Genomic DNA, 20,785 nt, shown 5'->3' with positions numbered 1-20,785 from the left:
GAACAGTCATTCCATCGTTTTCTGCAGGGACAAAGCTCCAGGCCAGCGGGAGTGTGACTACGCCATTGATGGCATTAACAAGTGCATCAGAGACATTGAGCAAGCCTCCCTTGCTGCCGTTAGTCAGAACTTGGCCACAAGGGATGACATTTCTGTGGAGGTAAGGGACACCGGCTCTCCCCCAGGAAGGAAAATGAATCCCCCCCCCCCAGATATGTGTATTTCCCCTTCAGATGCAAATTGGGAGAGCCACTGACTGAACAGAGGAGGGAGGCAGCACTGTGGTATAAACAGACCAGAAGAATTTCCCATAATTCACTGCTCACTTCAGATGAGCAAACCTGACCCGTCTGAGATATAGAAATGATGGTGGTTTGCAAATGGAGGGAGGAAGTTCCTTTGGCATTGGGCTGTTGAGTTCAACTTTTGGGGAGCTGCCCAGGGAGTAGCTAGGAAGCCAAAATCTTCACCAGCAGGGCTGTTTTTAACAGCTTTGTAATCGTTTATGGGGAGAAGAGGATAACAACCATTGTTGTTTGTCTCTCAGGCTTTGCAAGAACAGCTGACCTCCGTTGTCCAGGAAATTGGCCATCTTATCGACCCCATTGCAACGGCAGCCCGAGGTGAGGCTGCTCAGCTTGGACACACGGTAGGGGCCCAAGACGGGGCCGGGGTCTGTTCTTGGGGTCTTCTGAACTGTAGAAACGGTGGAGTTTCTCAGCCTGGGCAAGTTTCAGATGTGTGGACTTCCACTGCCAAGATTCCCCCGCCAGCAAGCTTCAAGTTGTCAAGGTTGAAGAGCACCCAGCACAGCTGGTCTGACTCCTTGGCCTCCTTCCCTCCTCAGGTGACGCAGCTCTCCAGCTACTTTGAACCCCTGGTTCTTGCAGCCGTTGGCCTCGTCTCCAAATTGATGAATCACCAGCAGCAAATGAACCTGTTGGATCAAACCAAGACCTTGGCGGAATCGGCCCTGCAGATGCTCTATGCGGCCAAGGAAGGGGGGGGGAACCCGAAGGTATCTGTCAGTGGACGGGGTGGGGGTGGGGCAGATACCAGGGGAGGGGGGGAAAGCCCTCCCAGCAAAGAAGAGGGAGGGGATCTGGGGGCACCTGTTGGAAGAGAGATCTGGGTGGCCTTGATTGAGGCCATGGCAGATTTCTAATGAAACAGGAATCCTGCAGGGCTCGGCCAATTAAGCCTTGCAACCCCACCTCAGGCATTTTTTTAAAAAAATGGGCAGATTAAGGAGATCAATTCCAAACGGGTGTTGTATTCGCAGGAATTTTTTTTAAAACTGGAAGAAACATTTCATCTTCAGGATAACGTGGGTGGTTTGTTCATAAGTAATCCTCAAGTTATCACTATAATGGAACCTGCCCACTACGGTTGTAGGTTGTAACCGTCGTAACTTGAGGACTACCTTGCATTCTTCTTCCTTTGCACAGTCTTCTCATCCAACTCTTCACTTGCACTCAGATGTGGGGAATCTTGTGTGATGTTTTTCAGCCTTGCCAACCTGAAGATGGATGCACTTCCACTCCCCAAATTCCCAACCAGACTGAGCTAACTCAGGATAATGGGAGGTTTAATTTGACGTATGTGGAGGGCAGTCAGCCAGAGCCCGCTTATTCCCTGAAATGTGTTTTGTTTGTCAGAAGAAAATTTCAGCAAGAAAACATGATCTGCGTATTACAAGTCTAAAAATACGCTCCTTGGGAGCAATCACGTTTCAGACGGTATGTGATGGGAGCGCTGGAGAATTCCTTTCCTGCCTCTCCTGCAAAGGCCTTTAATTAAAAACACAGCCTTTGGTAATCAACTCCGTCTGATTAGGGTCTTCCACAAGGAACTCGGGCAGAAAATGTTCTAATTGCCTTTTTTTAAAAGATGCTTGGAATAAACTTTTGGGAAGTGGGGGATTGAAAACTTTTTCAAGAACTGCTTTGACTTGAATTCCAAACATTACGAAGAGTTTGACTGTGGAAGCAATGATCCAGAGAGGGGATGGCCTCCCTTTGCTGCTGAAATCACTCTAATTTGCATTCCTGCATTGTGCAGAGGGTCAGGCTTGATGACCTCGGTGGTCTCTTCCAATTCTAAGATCCTCTGACTAAATACTGAGGCCATTCTGTACAGATGCTGTATTTCCTCTTTGATACACCAGGAAGCTTTCAATTCAACTTGTACCTGCCCTCTGTTAGAGCAGCAGTTGCAGCAACACGGGGAAAAGCCTTTTGGAGAGACGTCCTTTCCACAGGATCCATTCGGCAGACATTGCAGCCCTTCGTAGAAACCCCTTGCTCCAGGAGTCCTCTTCCTTGCAGCTTCCAGGCTCTGTTTCTAGAGGAACCTGGAGATCCAGCGGTGTCCCACATCTGTCCCACAGAAGGACGTGAGGGGGCTCTGTGTGCATGATTGCATTGTAAAGGAAGGAAAGGGTGATGGGTCTCTGTTCTATCTCCCAGGCTTCACACACTCATGATGCTATCCTGGAAGCAGCACAGCTCATGAAGGAAGCCGTGGATGACATCATGGTGACCTTGAATGAAGCTGCCAGTGAAGTGGGCATGGTGGGGAACATGGTGGATTCCATTGCTGAAGCCATGAGTAAGGTGAGTGAGGAGCTTCTGGATCCATTGCTGCTTCTCGTGAAGGGCCAGGCAGCTTTCTCAAGGAGGCTCAAACTAGGCTGACCACTGTCCAACTTCTTTACTTGTTTCTTAAGTGTTACAATAATCCTCTTTTTTAGAAGCTTTCGTATTATTATGTTACTTGTTGAAATAGAGACGCTTTGGGGATTTGGGGAAAATGCATCTGTGCCCAGCCCTTCACCCTTCTCCTCCAGGCAGGTGGAAATGAGTCACAGACTGTGCCATTGAATTCAAGCTTGGGCAAAACTCCCGAAATTATACTCCATCAGATTCATAAAGAAAAACCTAGAAAGGGGGTTCATTGAGCCAGCCAAGCCTAAAGTGGCTGCCCCGGTCCTCTTTAGAGAGAAGAAGGACGGCTCTTTACGCTTATGCGTGGATTATAGGGCCCTGAATACAATCAGTGAAAGCAACCTATACCCTCTGCCCCTCATGAAAGACGTCACACCTGTCGAAAGGGAAATTTTTTTCTAAACTAGACCTAAGGGAAGCTTACTATCGCGTGAGAATTAAGGAATGAATGGAAGACCGCATTTAACTGCCCAATGGGGTGCTACCAATTCAAAGTCTTGCCATTTGGATTACAAGGGAGCCCCGCAGTATTTATGCAATTAATCAACGACGTTCTAAGGGAGCACCTATTCAAGGGGGTCCTGGTTTACTTAGACAACATTCTTATCTTCACCGAATCACAAGAGGAACATGTCAACCTAGTCAGAGCGGTTTTAAAGAAACTGCGAGCTGCCCACCTATATGCCAAACTCTCAAAATGCAAATTCCACCAGGAAAGGATAGACCACCTAGGTTATTGCATATCCCCACAGGCACTGAAATGGACCCAGAGAAGGTCAGAGCAGTATTAGAATGGGCACCACCCCGCACAAGAAAGCAACTGCAAAGTTTCCTGGCCTTCGCAAACTTTTACCGCCAATTCATTCCCTCATTTGCCCAGATAGCCCTGCCCCTTACGAACTTACTAAAAACGAAGGGAGCATCTTCAGTAAAACCTAGCCAGCCACTAACCTGGACAACGGAGTGCCAAGCAGCGTTTGAGAGATTAAAGAGACTCTTTTCTGCCAAACCCATACTGAGGCACCCAGACATGGATAAGCCCTTTGTAATACAGGCAGATGCAAGTGATGTGGCAGTGGGGGCTGTACTGTTACAAGAAAACGATAAAGGGGTATTGCAACCCTGTGCGTATACATCCAAGAAACTCACAGAAACGGAACAGCGTTGGCCCGTGTGGGAGAAAGAGGCATACGGGATACGTTGGTCATTACTCACGTGGCGCCAGTTCCTTGAAGGCAACAAAATCCCCTTCCAGGTATGGACAGACCACAAAAATTTGGAAGCCCTGAAAATACCCAGGAAGCTCAACCCCAAGCAAGCCTGCTGGTCCCAGCATTTTCACCAGTTCCAATTTACGCTCAAGCATTTGGCAGGAGGAAAGAACTTCCTGGCAGATGCACTATCTCGCATGCCCCAATATAACAGCACGTGAGCCACCGACTCTAAACTGATGATGGTAGAATCACATCTGGCAGCACCAGTAACCACCAGAGCCCAAGCTAAATTAAAACCACAGCTGGGCAGCCAAACCGGAATTGAATTCCGGAAAAGTTTGGAAACAGATGAATGGTTCCAGAAAAACAAAAATGTGTGCACAATGAGAGACAGGCTGCCTTGGGTGGGGGGAAAAGTTATATATACCAACAACCCAAAGAGTCACATTCATGCAGCTTTGCCATGACACAAAATCAGCAGGGCATTTTGGATTTGTAAAAACATTACACTTAATTAAACGGCAATTTTGGTAGCCATCCATAAAAATGGACATAGAAAGTTATGTGGCCAGCTGCCCAAAGTGTGCAACTGCAAAGAGGTTGCAAGGGAAATCGCCCGGACTGTTACAAACAGTGGCAAATCCCTTAGCCCCTGGAGGGAAATAGCCATGGATTTTATAGTGGAATTACCAGAAAGCAATGGAAATACTGTTGTCTGGACGGTCATGGACTTATTTTCCAAACAGGTGCACTTTATCCCTTGCCAAAAGATTCCCACCGCAAAAGCCTTAGCGAAACTTTTCGTCCAGCACATTTACAGATTGCATGGGGCACCCCAACGCATCATCTCTGATAGGGGAGTGAAATATACGTCTGCATTTTGGAAGGAATTTTTATCCCTCTTAGGGACCACTCAGGGACTGACACCTAGCCATCATCCACAAGGGGATGGATAAACAGAACGTTGTCACTCAGTACTTGAGCAATATTTAAGATGTTTTATTAATTTTCAGCAAATAAATTGGACAGACCTACTCCCTTTGGCAGAAGTGGCTTACAATAATGCAGTCCACTCCAGCACAGGTTACACTCCTTTTCAAATAGCCACCGATCAAAGTTTCAACCCCATGCAAGAATTAACCCCAAATGAACCGGCGATCCCATCACTGAAAGAATGGATGGAACAATTACAAAACACCTGGCCAGTACTTAGAAAAGCACTAGATGAAGCTAGGCAGGCATACAAAACACAAGCCGATAAAAAAAGGGTTGAGCCTACACCATTCATTATAGGAGAAATGGTGTACTTATCTACAAAATACCTAAAGTCCCTACAACCCTGTAAAAACTTGGATCAAAATATATAGGGCCTTTTCCAATTAAAAGAATCATAAACCCAGTAACAGTAGAATTAGAATTACCCAAAAATCTCAGGCAAATACACCCAATTTTTCATTGCAGCTTGCTGAAAAGGGAGCATCAGTCATCTTTACGGCCAAAAATCCCCCCACCACCACCTCCAATCATGGTGGAGGGCGAACAACACTTCGAAATAAAGGAAATCCTAGACTCTAGGAGATATCATGGAGCGACTCAGTACCTAGTTGCATGGAAACACCTCCCTGCTTCACAAAACGAGTGGGTCCATAAACATCATGTCAGCGCCCCGAAGCTATTAAAGAAGTTTCACACAGAGTATCCTAAAAAGCCTGACTAAATTTTATGCCTGTTTTGTTTTTCTTTCAGGTGGTTCTATCTTATTTTTAAGGGGGCAGGATGTCAGAATCCAATTATATTTCATCTCTAGTTATCGACTATGGAAAACCCCCTTTCTGCCCTCTCTGGATTCTGTCAGACGATGAAGGGGAAGGGGGGTGAACAAAGGGGTTTTATGGCCCTCACTTCCTTCGGTACAACTTCAAAAGGGACTGAATGTGGATACCACCAAAAGGACTACACATAACAATGGGGCCATCAGCTTTCATCTACTCCCCTCTGAAGTCTCCCTTCCACCAGCAGTGAGGAAAAGGGGGTGGAAATGTAACACCTGGGATTGTCACTGGAAGGATGGTGGGATGGGGTGGGGTTGCTGGGAACCCCTTAAAACCTTGAACCATAGGGCTTGGCCCCCAAGTCCTGTCTAGAATGCCTGCAACCATTTTCTCTTAATAAAGGATGCCTGTTGGAAGAAATATTCCAAGAGTTCTGTCTTCTTAAGATGCAAAGTGGGGTGGGTCCTTACACTACTTGTCCTCCTACCCAAAAAGAAGGGGCTGCTTCAGCCTTTTCTTGCATCTTGGTCATTCTCAGTCAGATCTTCTAGGTGATGGACAGTGGTGTGGACCTCACTCCTATAATCTGAAGCTGGTGGCTGGGGTGATTATGGGATGTGTAGTCCAACAGCTCTGAAGGGCCTCAGGTTAAGGTCTTCTACTCTCCCTTGCTGACAGTCTTTCCTCTCCACCATGCAGCTAGATGAAGGGACACCCTCCGATCCCAAAGGGTCCTTTGTGGACTACCAGACCACCGTTGTCAAATACTGCAGGGCCATCGCAGTCACAGCTCAAGAGATGGTAAGAGAAGCACTGCCTGACCTCGCTTCATGGCTTCGTTTTTAATTAAAGGCAGATAGATCTGCTTGGCAAATGCCCAGAAACAGGGTCTTTTGCAAGGGACAAAATAGAAAGCTGGAGTGACAGTTCAGAACAAGTCAAAACCAAACCTTCACGCCGCAACAGAATCCCTCCATACAACAGGTCAAAATACTGGTGGAGGCTAGCAGCAAGAGAGAGAGCAAGCAAAATTGATGGCAGGATCTCCAAAAGCCCCATCTGGTCTTTCAGTCTGTGTTGCAACGCAACATTGCAAACTAGGATTCTCATCCTTGTTTCCATCCTTTCAGATGACCAAGGCAGTCACTAATCCAGAGGAACTGGGAGGACTCGCATCGCAAATGACCACCGACTATGGACACCTGGCTTCCCAGGGACGGATGGCAGCAGGCACTGCGGAACCAGAGGAGGTCTGCCATCCTGGTCCCCCCCCTTAAGTGCATGAGCCCCGCGGGGTTGTGGGAAATGAGAAGACCACAGTAGATCTGGGGGCAGCTACAGTGGTTCAAAGTTTTGCATTCCCCTCAATTGGGAAATCTCTTTCAGAAGATGGAAAATAAAAAACCCCTTTTAGTTTTAGAGTAAAAGCCAGTCTTACTTCTAATTTTGGTTATCAGCAATTCTAATTACTTTTAACCATGCCTCTAATTTCAAGAGCCCTGGTGGTGCAGTGGTTAGAATGCAGTATTGTAGGCTAATTTTGCCAACTGCCAACAGTTCAATTCTGACCGGCTCGAGGTTGACTCAGCTTCCCGTCCTTCCGAGGTTGGTTAAATGAGGACCAAGATTGTTCGGGAGGGGGCAGTTCCTCAGCTTTACTGGCTGAGGAATTCTGGGAGTTGAAGTCCACAAGTCTTAAAGTTGCCAAGGTTGAGAACCCCTGGCTTAGAGAACACTAAGCAAGGACCACAAGGTCAGAAGCCTTTGGAATTGTCCATTTCATCAATTGCAGAAGACGTTCCTTTAGGGAGGCTTTTCCTTCTGATCTATTTCCTCTCCAATGTTCAGAGAGGCTGTTAGTCCTGGTTTTAATTTGCTTTTTATTCTACAACAGCCACAGACATCGTGATCACAGAAAGTAATATAACATTGGTTATATATTAAAACAGACGAGAGGGCTGCTTCTTTAGTATTTCTTAAGCTTGTATGAAGAGGCATCTCTCTGTTTACCAGCTGGAAGCCCATCCTTAGCCTGATTCTTCCAGAGGCTGACCAGCTCTTCCTGCAGCCCTTCAGCCGCCTTTCCTGCCTCTCTGCTTGGGAGGATGCCCAGACAGGAGCCTTTTTATCACCTGTTCTTTTTTCTGCCGTCTTTTTGGCTCCATAGATAGGATTTCAGATCAGAACCCGGGTTCAAGAACTTGGACACAGCTGCATCTTTCTGGTCCAAAAAGCAGGGGCCTTGCAGATATGTCCCACCGACGCCTACACCAAGCGAGAGTTGATCGAATGCACCCGGACGGTCAGCGAAAAGGTGGGGGCTTCCCAAGGTGTGACCCCCACCCTTGCCATCCTTCCTTCAATGGGCCACCGCTGCATCCACCTTGGTCCTTTCTCTTGGACAGGTGTCCCTGGTGTTGTCGGCTCTCCAGGCGGGGAACAAGGGCACCCAGGCATGCATCACTGCAGCCAGCGCCGTCTCCGGCATCATTGCTGACCTGGACACCACCATCATGTTTGCTGCGGCCGGGACACTGAATGCCGAGAACAACGAATCCTTTGCCGATCACAGGTGAGGCTGGGTACATAATTGGGGGAGGGGGGCTGGGGTTAAGTTTACTCTGAAATTGTTGGGAGGGTTGGAAAGAAGCGACAGTGTAGAGGTTCATGAGGAAACTGCATTCAGTTGTTCGTTTAATAGCAGTAGTAATAGCAACAGCACTTAGACTTATATACTGTGCCACTTCACGGGGCTTTGCAGCCCTCTCTAAGCAGTTTACAGAGACAGCATATATTGCCCCCCCCCCCAGCAATCTGGGTCCTCATTTTACTGATCTGGGAAGAATGGGAGACTGAGTCAACCTTGAGCCAGTCAGGATTGAACTGCTAGTAGTCGGCAGAATTAGCCTGCAGTACTGCATTCTAACCACTACTCCACCATTACTAATAGTAGTAGTAATGTGATGTTATTCAAGATCCACAGGTCAAATTAACTGTACTGTTGTATTTTAGCTAGGAGTATGGAGAACTTGTATTCTGAATCATTAGAAATAATTTTAATTTCCTTTGGGCTAAATGAATTTTTTTCCCTTCACCCTTAAACAGCACATAACTTGGTAAAGATAAATTCTTTGTCCGTAAAGATAAATCCTAAGTAAGACAAAGCATCCAAAAACTCAACACTCCGTTCAGGTCAACACCCGAAGCTAAGTTTTGATTTTGACAATTATAAATATAATGAATGTAATAAATAAAACTGTGTTGCATCACCCAAGAAATAAGTTGTGGACCTGCAGTCCTCTCTTTAGAACTAATTTCAAAGTTAATTATGGTAACAGATTTTGGAAATACCGCATTCATGATTGTAGCTGAGCGTAAATCAAAATAATTGGATTATTTTTTAAGTCCATATCCAGTGTGTTTAAAGCTAAAAGGGTGGAATGCAGAAGGAGGATTCACCTGCCAGAGGCAATCAATCAGAAATGCACAATAAAAATGGCACAAGCAGCTTCCACCGCTTTGCACCTGTTTATGCAAACGAGGGGAAGGTGCTACCTGATTTTTGCCTGCTCCCGCTCGCCCCGCCTCCACCCGGTTTCTTTTCCCAGGGAAAATATTCTAAAGACTGCAAAGGCTTTGGTTGAAGACACCAAGCTGCTGGTCTCCGGAGCCGCCTCCAGCCAGGAGAAGTTGGCCCAAGCAGCCCAGTCTTCCGCCAGCACCATCACGCAGCTGGCAGAGGTGGTGAAGTTGGGAGCGGCCAGCCTGGGCTCAGATGACCCTGAAACACAGGTGTGTATGGGGGGGGGTGCCATAGGATGGGCTCCATCATAGAATTGGGGGGGGAGGTTGGGTCACCTGCTGAATCACCTAGAACCTCTTGCCTGACAAGATCTTCTTTTGGGCTTCTGGAGCCAGGTTGAGTGGACCTAGAGGTCCTCTGCCCCAGAGCAGGTTCAGAGACTGGGTCAAGAAGCACGGGAGCCTGCAAGTAGCTGCGGGACAGTTGTATCTGTTCTATTTTTTATGTATTTATCAAATTTATATAGCTGCCCATCTCACTAGAGATGAGGTGGTTGAAATGTTCTCCACCTGTTCTCCAGTGCTAATTCACTTTATAAACTGAAATATCTCCTCACTAAAGGCCAGAAGACATGGCTGGATGGAGAACCTCTAGAGCAGCTAACAGGCCCTGTTTCTAACAGGTTGTGCTAATCAATGCCATTAAGGATGTGGCAAAGGCCTTGTCTGACCTCATCGGTGCCACCAAAGGAGCCGCCAGCAAGCCAGCAGACGACCCGTCCATGTACCAGCTCAAGGGGGCTGCCAAGGTACGGGGGAAAATTGCTCTTCCTGGTTAAGTCTCAGCCAGGTTGCCCACAGGAGATTTGGCCTTCTGACTCAAATATTGCTTTTACCTACATTCCCAGAATTGGCAAATAATTGCCTGCAACTATTTAAGGTGCGTGCGGTGGTCCTTGCAGATCTTCTCGACACTCGAGCTGTGTTTCCTCCTGGGGAGAATAGTGCTTTTTCCTTCTCTTGCAAACAACTCTGGGGTTTTGAGATTAAGCTCTGCACATGTCTGAGGGCAGGGCTTGGTTCTGTTCTTCTGAGTTTGTTCTGCCTTAAGCTCAGCAGGACATAAGACACGTAACACGTTTTATTAAAAGGTTTTCAAGTCTTTAGCCCTTTAATATAATTGGTGGTGCTACCAGAATCCTGATTTCTCCCAGCACAGACCAGCCAGGTCCTCCTCTTACGGCCTCCCAAGGGAGACCTTTGCTCAAGAATTATCTGTTGTGGAGGGTCCAAGTTTCAGCCCTGAGGGAGATTTCATATTCACACTGATGTTCAAAATACCTTTTCTGCATCAGTCATCCATCCATCCTCCGCAATGGGGCTGGACTCTCCACCCTGTTGCACAAATCCTGCTGCTGAAACCGGGAAGGATCGGCCCTGCCTTGCAGAGGGCTTCCTTGATCAGCCAGGGAGACGCTGCAATATCTCCTTTCCTTCGTCCTTCCTTCCTTCCTTCTAGGTGATGGTGACCAACGTCACCTCCCTCCTGAAGACGGTCAAGGCAGTGGAGGACGAGGCCACCCGTGGAACGAGGGCCCTTGAGGCCACCATTGAGTACATCAAGCAGGAGCTCACGGTATTCCCGCCGTGTCCTGATCCCAGCCAGGGGCCAAGGGCCCATTCCCACCCAACTTCCTAAAACTGAGGTTTGGGGAGGGGTTCTGCTTTCCAGCTGAGTGTCAGTTTCTGACCTTCCCTTCAGGGTGGGGGAGCAGAGCAACTTGGACAGGCCACAGTCCCGTGGTTCTTGCGCAGAGCTTTGGGGGAGCCTGACAGTTGCTGCCCTTTTAGAGGAAGGGTCTTAGTTCTCCCCTGCCGGCTCGGGGCTTGCTTTCTTCAACAGAGGTGGACACTGTAGTCCTTGCCTCCCTCCAGGACTTCTCTTGCCCATTTGCATTGAGCCTCCTTCGCATCTCCAGGTGTTCCAGTCCAAGGACGTTCCCGAGAAGACCTGCTCCCCAGAAGAATCCATCCGGATGACGAAAGGCATCACCATGGCAACGGCCAAAGCTGTGGCAGCCGGGAATTCCTGCCGGCAAGAGGATGTGATTGCCACGGCCAACCTCAGCCGCAAAGCCGTGGCTGACATGCTGGCGGCTTGCAAGGTAAGCTCCCCGAGAGCCTCTCCTGATTTGGGGCTCCCGGCCTTCCCACGGCTGGACTGATTTGCTTGAAGGACAGGGAGCATCGCTGCAGGAGGGCAGGTTTGCCTTTGAAAAGCGTTTGTGGATCTCTCCAGGTTTGAGGGCAGCCTCCTCCAGCCCCCAGTTCGAGGAACACAGCAGAAGGGGGGGGTGCTCCATACCCCACCAGACTCATCTTCTTGAGTTTTAGCGATGCCAGCCAAGAAATGCACGGAGGGTTTTGAGAACTAAATGCAGGTCTTGCTAGTTATATTGGGAGCCAACTCAAACAGGGCTGCACAGCGATTCAGAGGCTGTCTGTGTATGTAAGCGTGTTTGTGTTTGAGTGTAAGTCTGAGATGAACAAAGACAGAATCTCTTGTTTTGCTCTGCTCGTTGCTTGGAACCGCAGAACCCAACAACTGATTCTGGGGGTATCCCAAGGACCAAAGGAGTTTTGTTTCAGGAGGGGAATGGGGAGTAAAAGCCCCCACACACCCTTGGCAGCAGCCCAGCCCTGGGAACAGTTGTGTCCCATCCTGGCCAGGAGACAGAGGTGTGAGCTGCAGATCCCAAGTCAAAACTCTCAAGCTGAACTGCGGCTTCTGGTCAAGCTTTGTCCTCCCCGGGGTGGGGATCAGGAAAGGGGGTGTCTCCTCCTGCAGTCCAGGTGCACAGAGCATCTCTGCAGCCTGGGTGGGGGGCAGATCTCCCCCTGGGTGGAAGGGATCTTGATTGGCAACCTGAGCACATGGCTAATCTTTGGTGTCTCAAAAGCCCAGCGCATTTCGCATTTGGTTCTCAAGAGTGCTTGCAGCAAACGAGCCTCCCGCAGAATGGAGCTCTTTGGCAGCTGGGGGTGGAAATGCCTTGGCAAGGGGGTGCCGAAAGGGGAATGCTCATTTCTTGGGAAGCATGCAGGATTTGGACCCTTCCCCCATCAGCTGATGGGAGGAGCGAGGCGTCGACTGCGGAGGAAGCCTTTTCCGCACCAAATGCTGTGGAAAGACCCCCAGCATTTGGTGGGCACCCTTTTTGTGGCTTCCCCATCTCCGCCAGGAGCTTTGGCTCCCTCTGAAGGGCTTGGTGTTCTGCCCCACAGCAAGCCTCCTTCCACCCCGATGTCAGCGAAGACGTGCGGGCGAGAGCGCTGCATTATGGGACGGAGTGCACCTTGGCTTACCTGCAGCTCTTGGAACATGTCCTGATGGTAACGAGGGAGGCCCCTTTGCCCCTCCCTGAGGAGAGAACTGCTCTGCGCTGGCTTCAGGGCAGGCTGCTGGGGCCGTGCGGGTGTTGGCCAGGCCAGATCAAAGAAGAGAGAGCTTGGAGGGGAAAGGGGGGGATGCTGAGGAAGCTGCCTTTGGTGAACCTGTCCCCTCCCTCCTGTTCAACGCACACAGATCCTCCAGAAGCCCACTGCCGAGCTGAAGCATCTGCTGGCGGCCTTGTCTAAGGGGGTGGCGGGGGCTGTGACGGAGCTCATGCAGTCTGCCGAAGCCATGAAAGGTAAGTTTCCTCTCCTGCGGAAATTACCCTGGATTCCAAGAATTGGAGAGCAAGTCTGGTGGGAACCAAGGTGGCCTCCTGTGGAGGCGAGAGGAAGGGGAGGGAGGTCTCTTTCTGGGCAGGGGCTGCTGCCCAAAAGCTCCTGGCCTTTATCCCTCTCTTGGCAGGGGACACACGTGGGGAAAACCCTGAACAAGGACCTTGTATAGGAGTCAGCAGTGTTGGGTCTCTCCTGGCCGAACTAAACTGAGAAAAAGAATCATCTCCTCCTCCTTTTGTAGGCCTAGAAACTAAACAACTGCCTTAATGTATCTAGATTTAGAAACTGAACAGCATAAACCCTGTTTGACCTTGAGAAGGAGACCAGCAGAAAATTCCAGGGCTGCAGGCTGGGGTCGGCCTTAATAAGTAGCCTGACCAGATGGGCTAAGGCTACTTTGGTGTCAGGTTACATTAACAGAATCTTTCAGTTTGACAGTCCAAATTCTTCCCCCTTCTCCTTTACAGCCCAGAAACTAGGGAGGGCCTCTTCTCAGCTTCTGGCCCACCCACATTCCTGCCATGGGCTAAGCTGCCTTTTATCTGGCCGTTCCCTTGGCTGGTCTCGTCCTCATTCCCACGTTCATTGCAGCCAGGTGGGGAAGCCAAAGAAGCCACTGGTGGCCCTCGGAAGCGGAGTCTGAGTTGAGGGTGTCTCCTTCCATTGTTCTTATATGATAGCCTTCACTGGTACCTTGCTCTGACCTGGTATGGCGTCTCTTCAAGGTGTAATGTTTTACTTATAAATGGTCAGTGAGAGACATTACAACAAACAGAGGTACAGAGATACCAGTAACACAACGGATGAAATAAACAAGACCGCATACTAGAAGATGTGAGGACTACACAAGCTGCATCTGTCTCCCAGCTGAGGAGATCAAACAGTTGTTAGTTTAGTTGTAAAATAGACTACAATAATCTGTATTGTTGTCTACAATCTCCAGGTACCGAATGGGTCAACCCTGAAGACCCCACCGTGATTGCCGAGACGGAATTACTCGGAGCTGCTGCTTCCATTGAAGCAGCTGCCAAAAAGCTGGAGCAGCTGAAACCCAGAGCCAAGCCCAAGGTGAGCAGGGGAGGGGGGCTGCAATCTGGAGACCCTCTCCTAGGGAAGGCCCACAAGCAAGCAGGGATACCAAGCAGAATCTCTCCTCTCCTGAAGGGCCGGGAGATGCGTGTGGTGCTCTTAGAGTGTCTTAGCTGAATGGGGGTGGGAAATCACAGTCTCTTGGACCCTCAAAGAGATGCTTCAGGAAAACAACAGGAGGGGTCTGGCCAGGGTCTGTGCCAACTTGTCTGCAAGGGCTGAAGAAGAGGCTGGGCTGAGGAGGGGAGACCTTGCCACCTCAAGAGAGGTCTATATTGAGGAGGACATTGTGATGGCCATCTCAGGCCTGTCCTAGCCACGTGTGAACCACATCTGGCCAAAGCTGCTGCTTTTCAAGACCAGCCAGATCAGAGCAGGCCACACTTAAGTGGCTGGTGGCACCCCACACACTCCCTTTCTCTCCAACGTGGAAGCTGCCCAGAGATTATCAGTCACACTGAAGATCTTTCAGTTGAATTATTCTGAGATGGGTTGAAACTGAAGCTGATGCTTCCCAATATATTGAGAGCACGCAAATATTTATGGGAACAACTCATCATTTCTTTGCCTATGACTCATAACACAGGATAGGAAATATTTTGTGCGCTTTCTGCTGAGAAGCTGTTGGGGGCAGCAGGGTTCTTGCAACGGACTGGGCCCATGGGCTCCAGCCTCTGGAGGGCGGCGGAGGAACCCAAGCCGGCTTCCACCGACTGAGCATGCCTCTCCTCAGCCTGACCCCTACCTGAATGCCTTTTTTGTCCTGTGAGACTCTGTGTGATATGTTTGATATATTAGGTTGTAATTTAGCCCAACTATATATCAAACATTCCTACGGTGTCTCGCTTTGTCTCCCGGACGTTGTTTTCCATAGAACATGGCAGGAGGCAATAACAAATTCCACAGGGAGGTTTTGGAGGAATTTTTGCAGATTCTTCTGATGTTTTTCTCTCTCTCCCAGACTGGTATAAAGGTTGCATAGGGGAGAGAGAGGGGGGCAAATGCAAGGACCCCTGCCCTGCGCTTTATCTCTTCGCTTTGGTCTCTTTGCTGCTCCGGTCCAAGAGGCCGGACCTCTGTATGGGGACCGACACGCATTACCACAAAACGTGGCTTCTAACCTGGTGGGATTTCTTGAAGGAAAGGTTTTAAAATAGCGACGCCAGACGGTCAGTTACGGGAACCGCCAGGTGCGGCCAGCCTGATGGGCTTCTTTTCTGATTGCAGCAGGCGGACGAGACCCTTGACTTTGAGGAACAGATTCTCGAAGCGGCCAAGTCCATCGCGGCCGCCACCAGCGCCCTTGTCAAGTCAGCCTCCGCTGCTCAGCGAGAGCTGGTCGCCCAAGGCAAGGTGGGTGACCAAGACCCCCACCCCCACCGGGAAGTTCTCTGCCGCCATCCGCCCCACGCTCGGAGCATTTCCTATTTTCTGTCCCCCTTTCTCTCCAATGAATCCTGGCCACGTATTTCTACACCGCAATTTTTTCAGCTATAATTGTAATATAACCACAGTGGCCTGGCTGGCTTCCTGCAGTCTACCGATCCAAAGGCAGAGCTGCATTTGCAGCTTAATGTGATGGGTAAACCCAAACCCGAAGCCAATCCAGAGAAGCGAGGAGAGAAAAAGGGAGTAGCCTTGATGGCACCATCTTCTTACGGCTGTGCAGTGCCCAAGTGTGCAGTTTGATCCTATCTTGAAGACAAAGGATTCCTTAGAATACTTTCTCAAGCTTGGCAACTTGAAGATGGGTGGATTCAATTCCAAGAATGGGGAATTCTGGGAGTTGAAGTCCACTCATCGTGAAGTTGGATTCTAGGAGTTGACTTCCACCCATCTTCAAGTTGCCAAGCTTGAGAAATGCTGCTTTAGAAAGCAAAATAACAATAATTCCCTTTCCGTTTTATTTACCAAACAACCACGCTTTGAAATGTTGTGAAGGCCTTTTTGAATTTGGACTTCCAGGTGGGGGCCATTCCTGCCAATGCCGCCGACGATGGACAGTGGTCCCAGGGGCTGATTTCTGCGGTGAGTCCCTTCTGAGTTTGCCATTCCTTCCCCCAAACTCTCGGGCTTTGGGGTTCCTCTCGTTGACCGAGGGGAGCAGATGGAGAGGGGGCTGGAGGGCAGGCCGCCGATCCCGAGATCCAATTGCCTGTGCGATGCTGAATGAGATCCTGGGTCAGTTTCAGGCAGGCCTCAACTTTCGAGCACAAGGGGGCCCAAGGTGTCTGTTGCTAAGCAAGGCAGTTGTTGAGTGAGTTGCACCCCATTTCGCAACCATTTTTGCCACGGCCATTAAGGGAATCATTGCCGTTGTTAAGCAAATCCAGCTTCCCCCGTTGGCTTTGCTCGTCAAAAGCCAGCTGGGAAGGCCCCAAATGGGGGCCCCCGGACAGGGCAACTCTCACCAATACATGCCAGTTTCCAAGCGCCCAAATTTTGGTCACATGACCATGATGGGGATGCTGCAACAATCCTGTGAAAAACGGTCGTAAGTCACTTTTTTCAGTGCCGTTGTAACTTTGAATGGTCACTAAGCGAATATGGTTATTCGTGGAGGACTACCTTCCTCCTTTGACTGGATCTGAGGGGCACCTGGCCCAGTTCCCTACTCAGGTGGGGCCTGGCCCTCTTCGCATGTCCTCGGCAGGCCCGGATGGTGGCAGCTGCGACCAGCAACCTCTGTGAGGCGGCCAACGCCTCGGTCCAGGGCCACGCCAGCGAGGAGAAGCTCATCTCCTCGGCCAAGCAAGTGGCCGCCTCCACGGCACAGCTGCTGGTGGCCTGCAAAGTGAAGGCCGACCAGGACTCGGAGGCCATGAGGAGGCTGCAGGTAAGCGTGCTCTGCTTGCAGGTAGGGCATCCCCAAACGGATGGGGGGGGAAGATGAGGCCCTTCCTTCACAGGCTGAGGCGGCCCTTGAGCTGTGTGCACCACACACCTTCAACTTACACACAGTCTAAGCAACACACTTCCCGCTGCCGTCTCTGCTCTCCGTCCGCAGGTGGCAGGCAATGCTGTGAAACGGGCGTCGGACAACCTGGTCAGGGCGGCCCAGAAGGCGGCCTTTGGGAAGGCGGATGATGACGACGTGGTGGTGAAGACCAAGTTTGTGGGGGGCATAGCGCAAGTGAGTCTGCTCCCTGGTGCCCCCCTCCCATTTCTTCTCAAGTTGAGGGTCGCTTGAGTCTGTTGGAGTAACCGTGCACTCGCTTGACCCTGGGCAGGAGCTGGAGCTGGTGGAGAGAGCAGCTCCTTCTAGCTCAGGAAGACCCTCGTCCCTTCCCCATCTGGGATGAGGGAGAAAGGGCAGCTTCCCTGGAGGTCCCCTTGGGGGTGTCAGACGCCACATGGCCTGGACTCTTCCACGCTCCAGCTGCTTCTCAGTTAAGGAGGTTGGCTGGCTTTTCATATCTTGGGCTTCTGTAGCAGCGTCCTTGTCTCGTTTCCCCAGATCATCGCAGCCCAGGAGGAGATGCTGAAGAAGGAACGGGAATTGGAGGAAGCCCGGAAAAAGCTGGCCCAGATCCGCCAGCAGCAGTACAAGTTCCTCCCGAGCGAGCTGCGGGAAGAGGAAGGCTAAACGCCCACACGGGTCTCGCTGGGAAGAAAGTGAGCCGAGCACGGGGTGGGGGTGGGTGGGAAGGTGGAGGGGCCGTGCTACAGAGAGACACTCCCAAGCCCTTGCCAACATTTGGGGTGTGTGAGAAGACCCAACACTTCATCCACAGCCTCCTGGCAAGCCCACCCCATGGTACAGTGTTAGGGTACCCCCTCTGCCCCACCCCCACTCCCCGGCCTTTGTTTATTGTATCTCAGGAGAAAAAAATCTTGCCTCTCACAATTGGGGTGATGAAGTCAGTATTATAACGTATCCTGAAGTTTTGATCTATTTATTATCCTCTTTGGTATCACGTGGGAAAGCAAGCTTGAGACGTCGGAGAAGCCGCCCCCCTGGAGCTGGGGCAGGTGGCTCTTTGCCAGTGTTACGAGACGGTTTCACAGATGGAGGAATCTTTCACAGGACCCTATTGCACTAAAAGTACTCGGTTCAGCACACTGTGGACAGCAGCCCCTCCTGTACCCCCACCAAGAATTAGAATAACCTGCTTTCGGAAGGATGCGATGCCCGTATTCCTCTGGGGCAGAGAGCATCAAACACACCTGCTCAGCATTAAACACAACCGTTTTTCTCTCTTGTTTTTGTGGATACTTTGTTTTGTGGGGTGTCTACCCTGGTCCATATCTAAGTTTTTCACTGCTGCGAACAAGGACGGGCCCAAGAGGCAGATTTAGACCTGGGATGGCACCACGTTGTGTCCATTAAAGCTGTGAGTTTAAACTGCATGAACCCCTGAGGACTAGTAATGTGCATTTTGGTCTTTTGTTTTTTTCCCAAGCTTTGCTAAGGAAAGTCAGATATTGATTTTAGGAATTGCAGAAGACCATGTCTGCATATTTAACATCTGAACAATAAAGCCAGACTGTATTTTTCCAGTAAATGATCAGTGGACCGTTCTCTAAACTGAAGCGCTTTAGAAAAAAAGCTCCATCTGAGTGAGAGGCTGCAATTTCAAAGGTGCTGCAATTATTTTTCCTTTAATGTAAGGTAAAATTATTCTTTGTGCTTCTTATTCCAAACCACAACATGACTGAAAACGGCAATTCCTTAATATGCTTTGGCTGTTGGGTGGCAGAAATTTTCAGAATGGGGGTTGCAATTTGTCTTCTGGGGGGGGGAAGCTTTCTTAAACCATCCTGAATACCTTGAAGCTTTCTTAAGTGTCGTAGCTCAGCTTGTAACCAGCTGCTCAGCTCCAGTCTTTGGGGAAGCGCTAACTGGCATCTGGCTTAAGGGGGGGGGGGGCAGAATTCAGTCAGGAAGCTCAGGCTGGGCGCTGGAGAGCCTCAGCCAGGGGTGTGTGGCTGGGTGGCATCTACATGCCAAACTGTAGAAGCCAGGGCAAAATCTGCTCGTGGACTGTGTCCTCCAGCCTGTGGATGGTCAGTGTGGATAGAAGGTCAGATCTCCGTGAAATGTGTCACCAGCCAGCCCGAAAGTAGCAGAGCCGTGTTTCTGCCCTGCAAGACACCCTTTTCTTCCTGCAGGGAGGGGTGTCCTTGTTTGGATTGTTCCGTAAGGGTCCCCTTGATTGGCGGCTCCTGATCATGCCACATGGTCATCAGAAACAGATCCCTGGATAGAAAACACGTTGCCAGAATTTCATGTTATTTTTGGAAAGGATGCTACCTGCAGCGACCTGTCTGGGCTCCAGTCTGGCTCTCCATTGAGAAGGGGACCGTTTGAAGGACCAGCTTTTGTGAGCAGATCTCTTTTGTGAACAGCTTTTGTCCGTTGCCCCCCACAAACGCCCCAGTGGCATTGTGCAGCAGAGACATTTAGGGGGACGTGGGGCTCGGGGTGCAGAGGCAAAGAGGCCAAGCAGGGGAACCAGCACCAAGGCTGAAGCGAGAGAATTTCCAGATGCAGTTTGTGTTTCCTCGGGCATCCTCCAGCAAAACAGCCATGCTGGCATAGAGCTTTAAATTGCTGATGGGTTAAATCTGGGGTGCTTCAGTCAAAAAGGGGACTGGCTCTTGAGGAAGGGGACACAGCAGCTGCCCAAGTTCTTCCCCAGGCTACGCCCCTCTGCTCTCATCCACTGACTAAAACGCCACCTTTGATGCTCGGTATTACCTTTCTGAAGAAGCACCTGGTCAACCACAGGTCCCTTTCCTGGGCGGGCTTCCTTCCAGTGAAGGAGGGGGTTCTTGCCTCAGGCCAGACGCTTCATTGGTAGAGCGGGGAAAATGTCTCCACTGGAAGCAACCGGGAAGGAGGGCCTGCTGGTGATTCTTCCTGTCCTTCAACAACTCTGGAAATTCTCACAGACTCTGTTGCTGTGCGTCTCTGGAACATGTGGATGCAGCCGAGGCTCCTTTCGTGGCACCCAGGCTTCTGGTAGAGGGGTTCACCCTCAGAAAAAGCCATGCTTACCCAAAGGAAGATGGCCACTGTCCAAAATGATGCACTCTCTTGATGTTACACTGTATGTATGCTCCGTCTGGCCCACAAAGCTGTTTTGTATCTACCCTAAATAAAATTTTGAATCAAGTCGCTCCTTCAGTGCTCTCACGAACCCACCAGCGATTCTGTTTTCTAAAATGTTATGCACCCCATTTCAGTGGGGAATCCTTGGGTCAAGAAACAACCTTACACAGAAGAACAGTGTCCATCTTGAGGAGAGCCTTGAAGCTTTAACACATTGGTTGCATTTGTGTTCATTTGTGCAATGGTGCTGAGGAAACCAGGGATCCCTGTTTCCTGGTCAGAGACTCATTTGTGTCTGAGTGGCTCCCCCTTTTGATTACTACTATGTGTTCCATTTTGGGCTGCCCTTGAAGAACTAGAAGGTCAGTGGTGTCAGCTGGGTAAGTTTCACTTGGAACTGTTGATTCCTAAGATTTTTTTTTTTTTAAGCAAATTCCCAGATCCTTTATTACCGGTAGGAGGAACATAAACTCAGCATATAACTGCCGCTGTGAGAGCTGCGGTGGGAGTGTGAACATTAAGGTAGACTCGCCAATGAGCCCGTGTTTGTTTATGCACTGAGGCACTTGAGGGGCCAAAACTTTCTAAAACTCAAATGGAGGAAGAGGACAGAAAACCAAGTGGGGAAAACAGGGATGGGATGGGATAGGATAGGCTATTGGAGAATAGAATAGA

The 20,785-nt window shown here is 50.0% G+C and overlaps 1 protein-coding gene across 6 annotated transcripts in view; it reads left to right on the top strand.

The window, feature by feature from the left end:
* The window catches only part of TLN2 (talin 2), a 72,751-nt gene extending 52,575 nt beyond the window's left edge, over positions 1-20,176 (top strand). For 5 of the 6 annotated variants that reach the window (XM_039340076.1, XM_039340075.1, XM_039340073.1 and 2 more), the window contains exons 38-58: positions 28-160; positions 548-649; positions 848-1,018; positions 2,469-2,615; positions 6,412-6,513; positions 6,843-6,962; positions 7,880-8,026; positions 8,118-8,284; positions 9,321-9,504; positions 9,918-10,043; positions 10,754-10,870; positions 11,214-11,399; positions 12,520-12,627; positions 12,821-12,926; positions 13,910-14,034; positions 15,283-15,408; positions 16,021-16,083; positions 16,709-16,891; positions 17,063-17,188; positions 17,513-17,670; positions 17,967-18,560. In XM_039340076.1, the coding sequence (XP_039196010.1) occupies positions 28-160; positions 548-649; positions 848-1,018; positions 2,469-2,615; positions 6,412-6,513; positions 6,843-6,962; positions 7,880-8,026; positions 8,118-8,284; positions 9,321-9,504; positions 9,918-10,043; positions 10,754-10,870; positions 11,214-11,399; positions 12,520-12,627; positions 12,821-12,926; positions 13,910-14,034; positions 15,283-15,408; positions 16,021-16,083; positions 16,709-16,891; positions 17,063-17,188; positions 17,513-17,641 (2,668 nt within the window). In that variant the 3' untranslated portion in view covers positions 17,642-17,670; positions 17,967-18,560. Of the gene's footprint in view, positions 1-27; positions 161-547; positions 650-847; positions 1,019-2,468; positions 2,616-6,411; positions 6,514-6,842; positions 6,963-7,879; positions 8,027-8,117; positions 8,285-9,320; positions 9,505-9,917; positions 10,044-10,753; positions 10,871-11,213; positions 11,400-12,519; positions 12,628-12,820; positions 12,927-13,909; positions 14,035-15,282; positions 15,409-16,020; positions 16,084-16,708; positions 16,892-17,062; positions 17,189-17,512; positions 17,671-17,966; positions 18,561-19,167 lie in introns of those variants that run through there. The other variant, XM_039340072.1, reaches the window with a different exon arrangement.
* The last annotated feature ends 609 nt before the right edge of the window (positions 20,177-20,785 follow it).

The sequence above is a fragment of the Crotalus tigris genome, unplaced genomic scaffold (genome assembly GCF_016545835.1).
Source record: "Crotalus tigris isolate CLP2741 ecotype Arizona unplaced genomic scaffold, ASM1654583v1 scf7180000017741.1442986301:2390832, whole genome shotgun sequence".
NCBI lineage: Eukaryota > Metazoa > Chordata > Lepidosauria > Squamata > Viperidae > Crotalus > Crotalus tigris.
The sequence above is the reverse complement of the archived record's forward strand: the minus strand, read 5'-3'. Positions and strand labels throughout refer to the sequence as shown.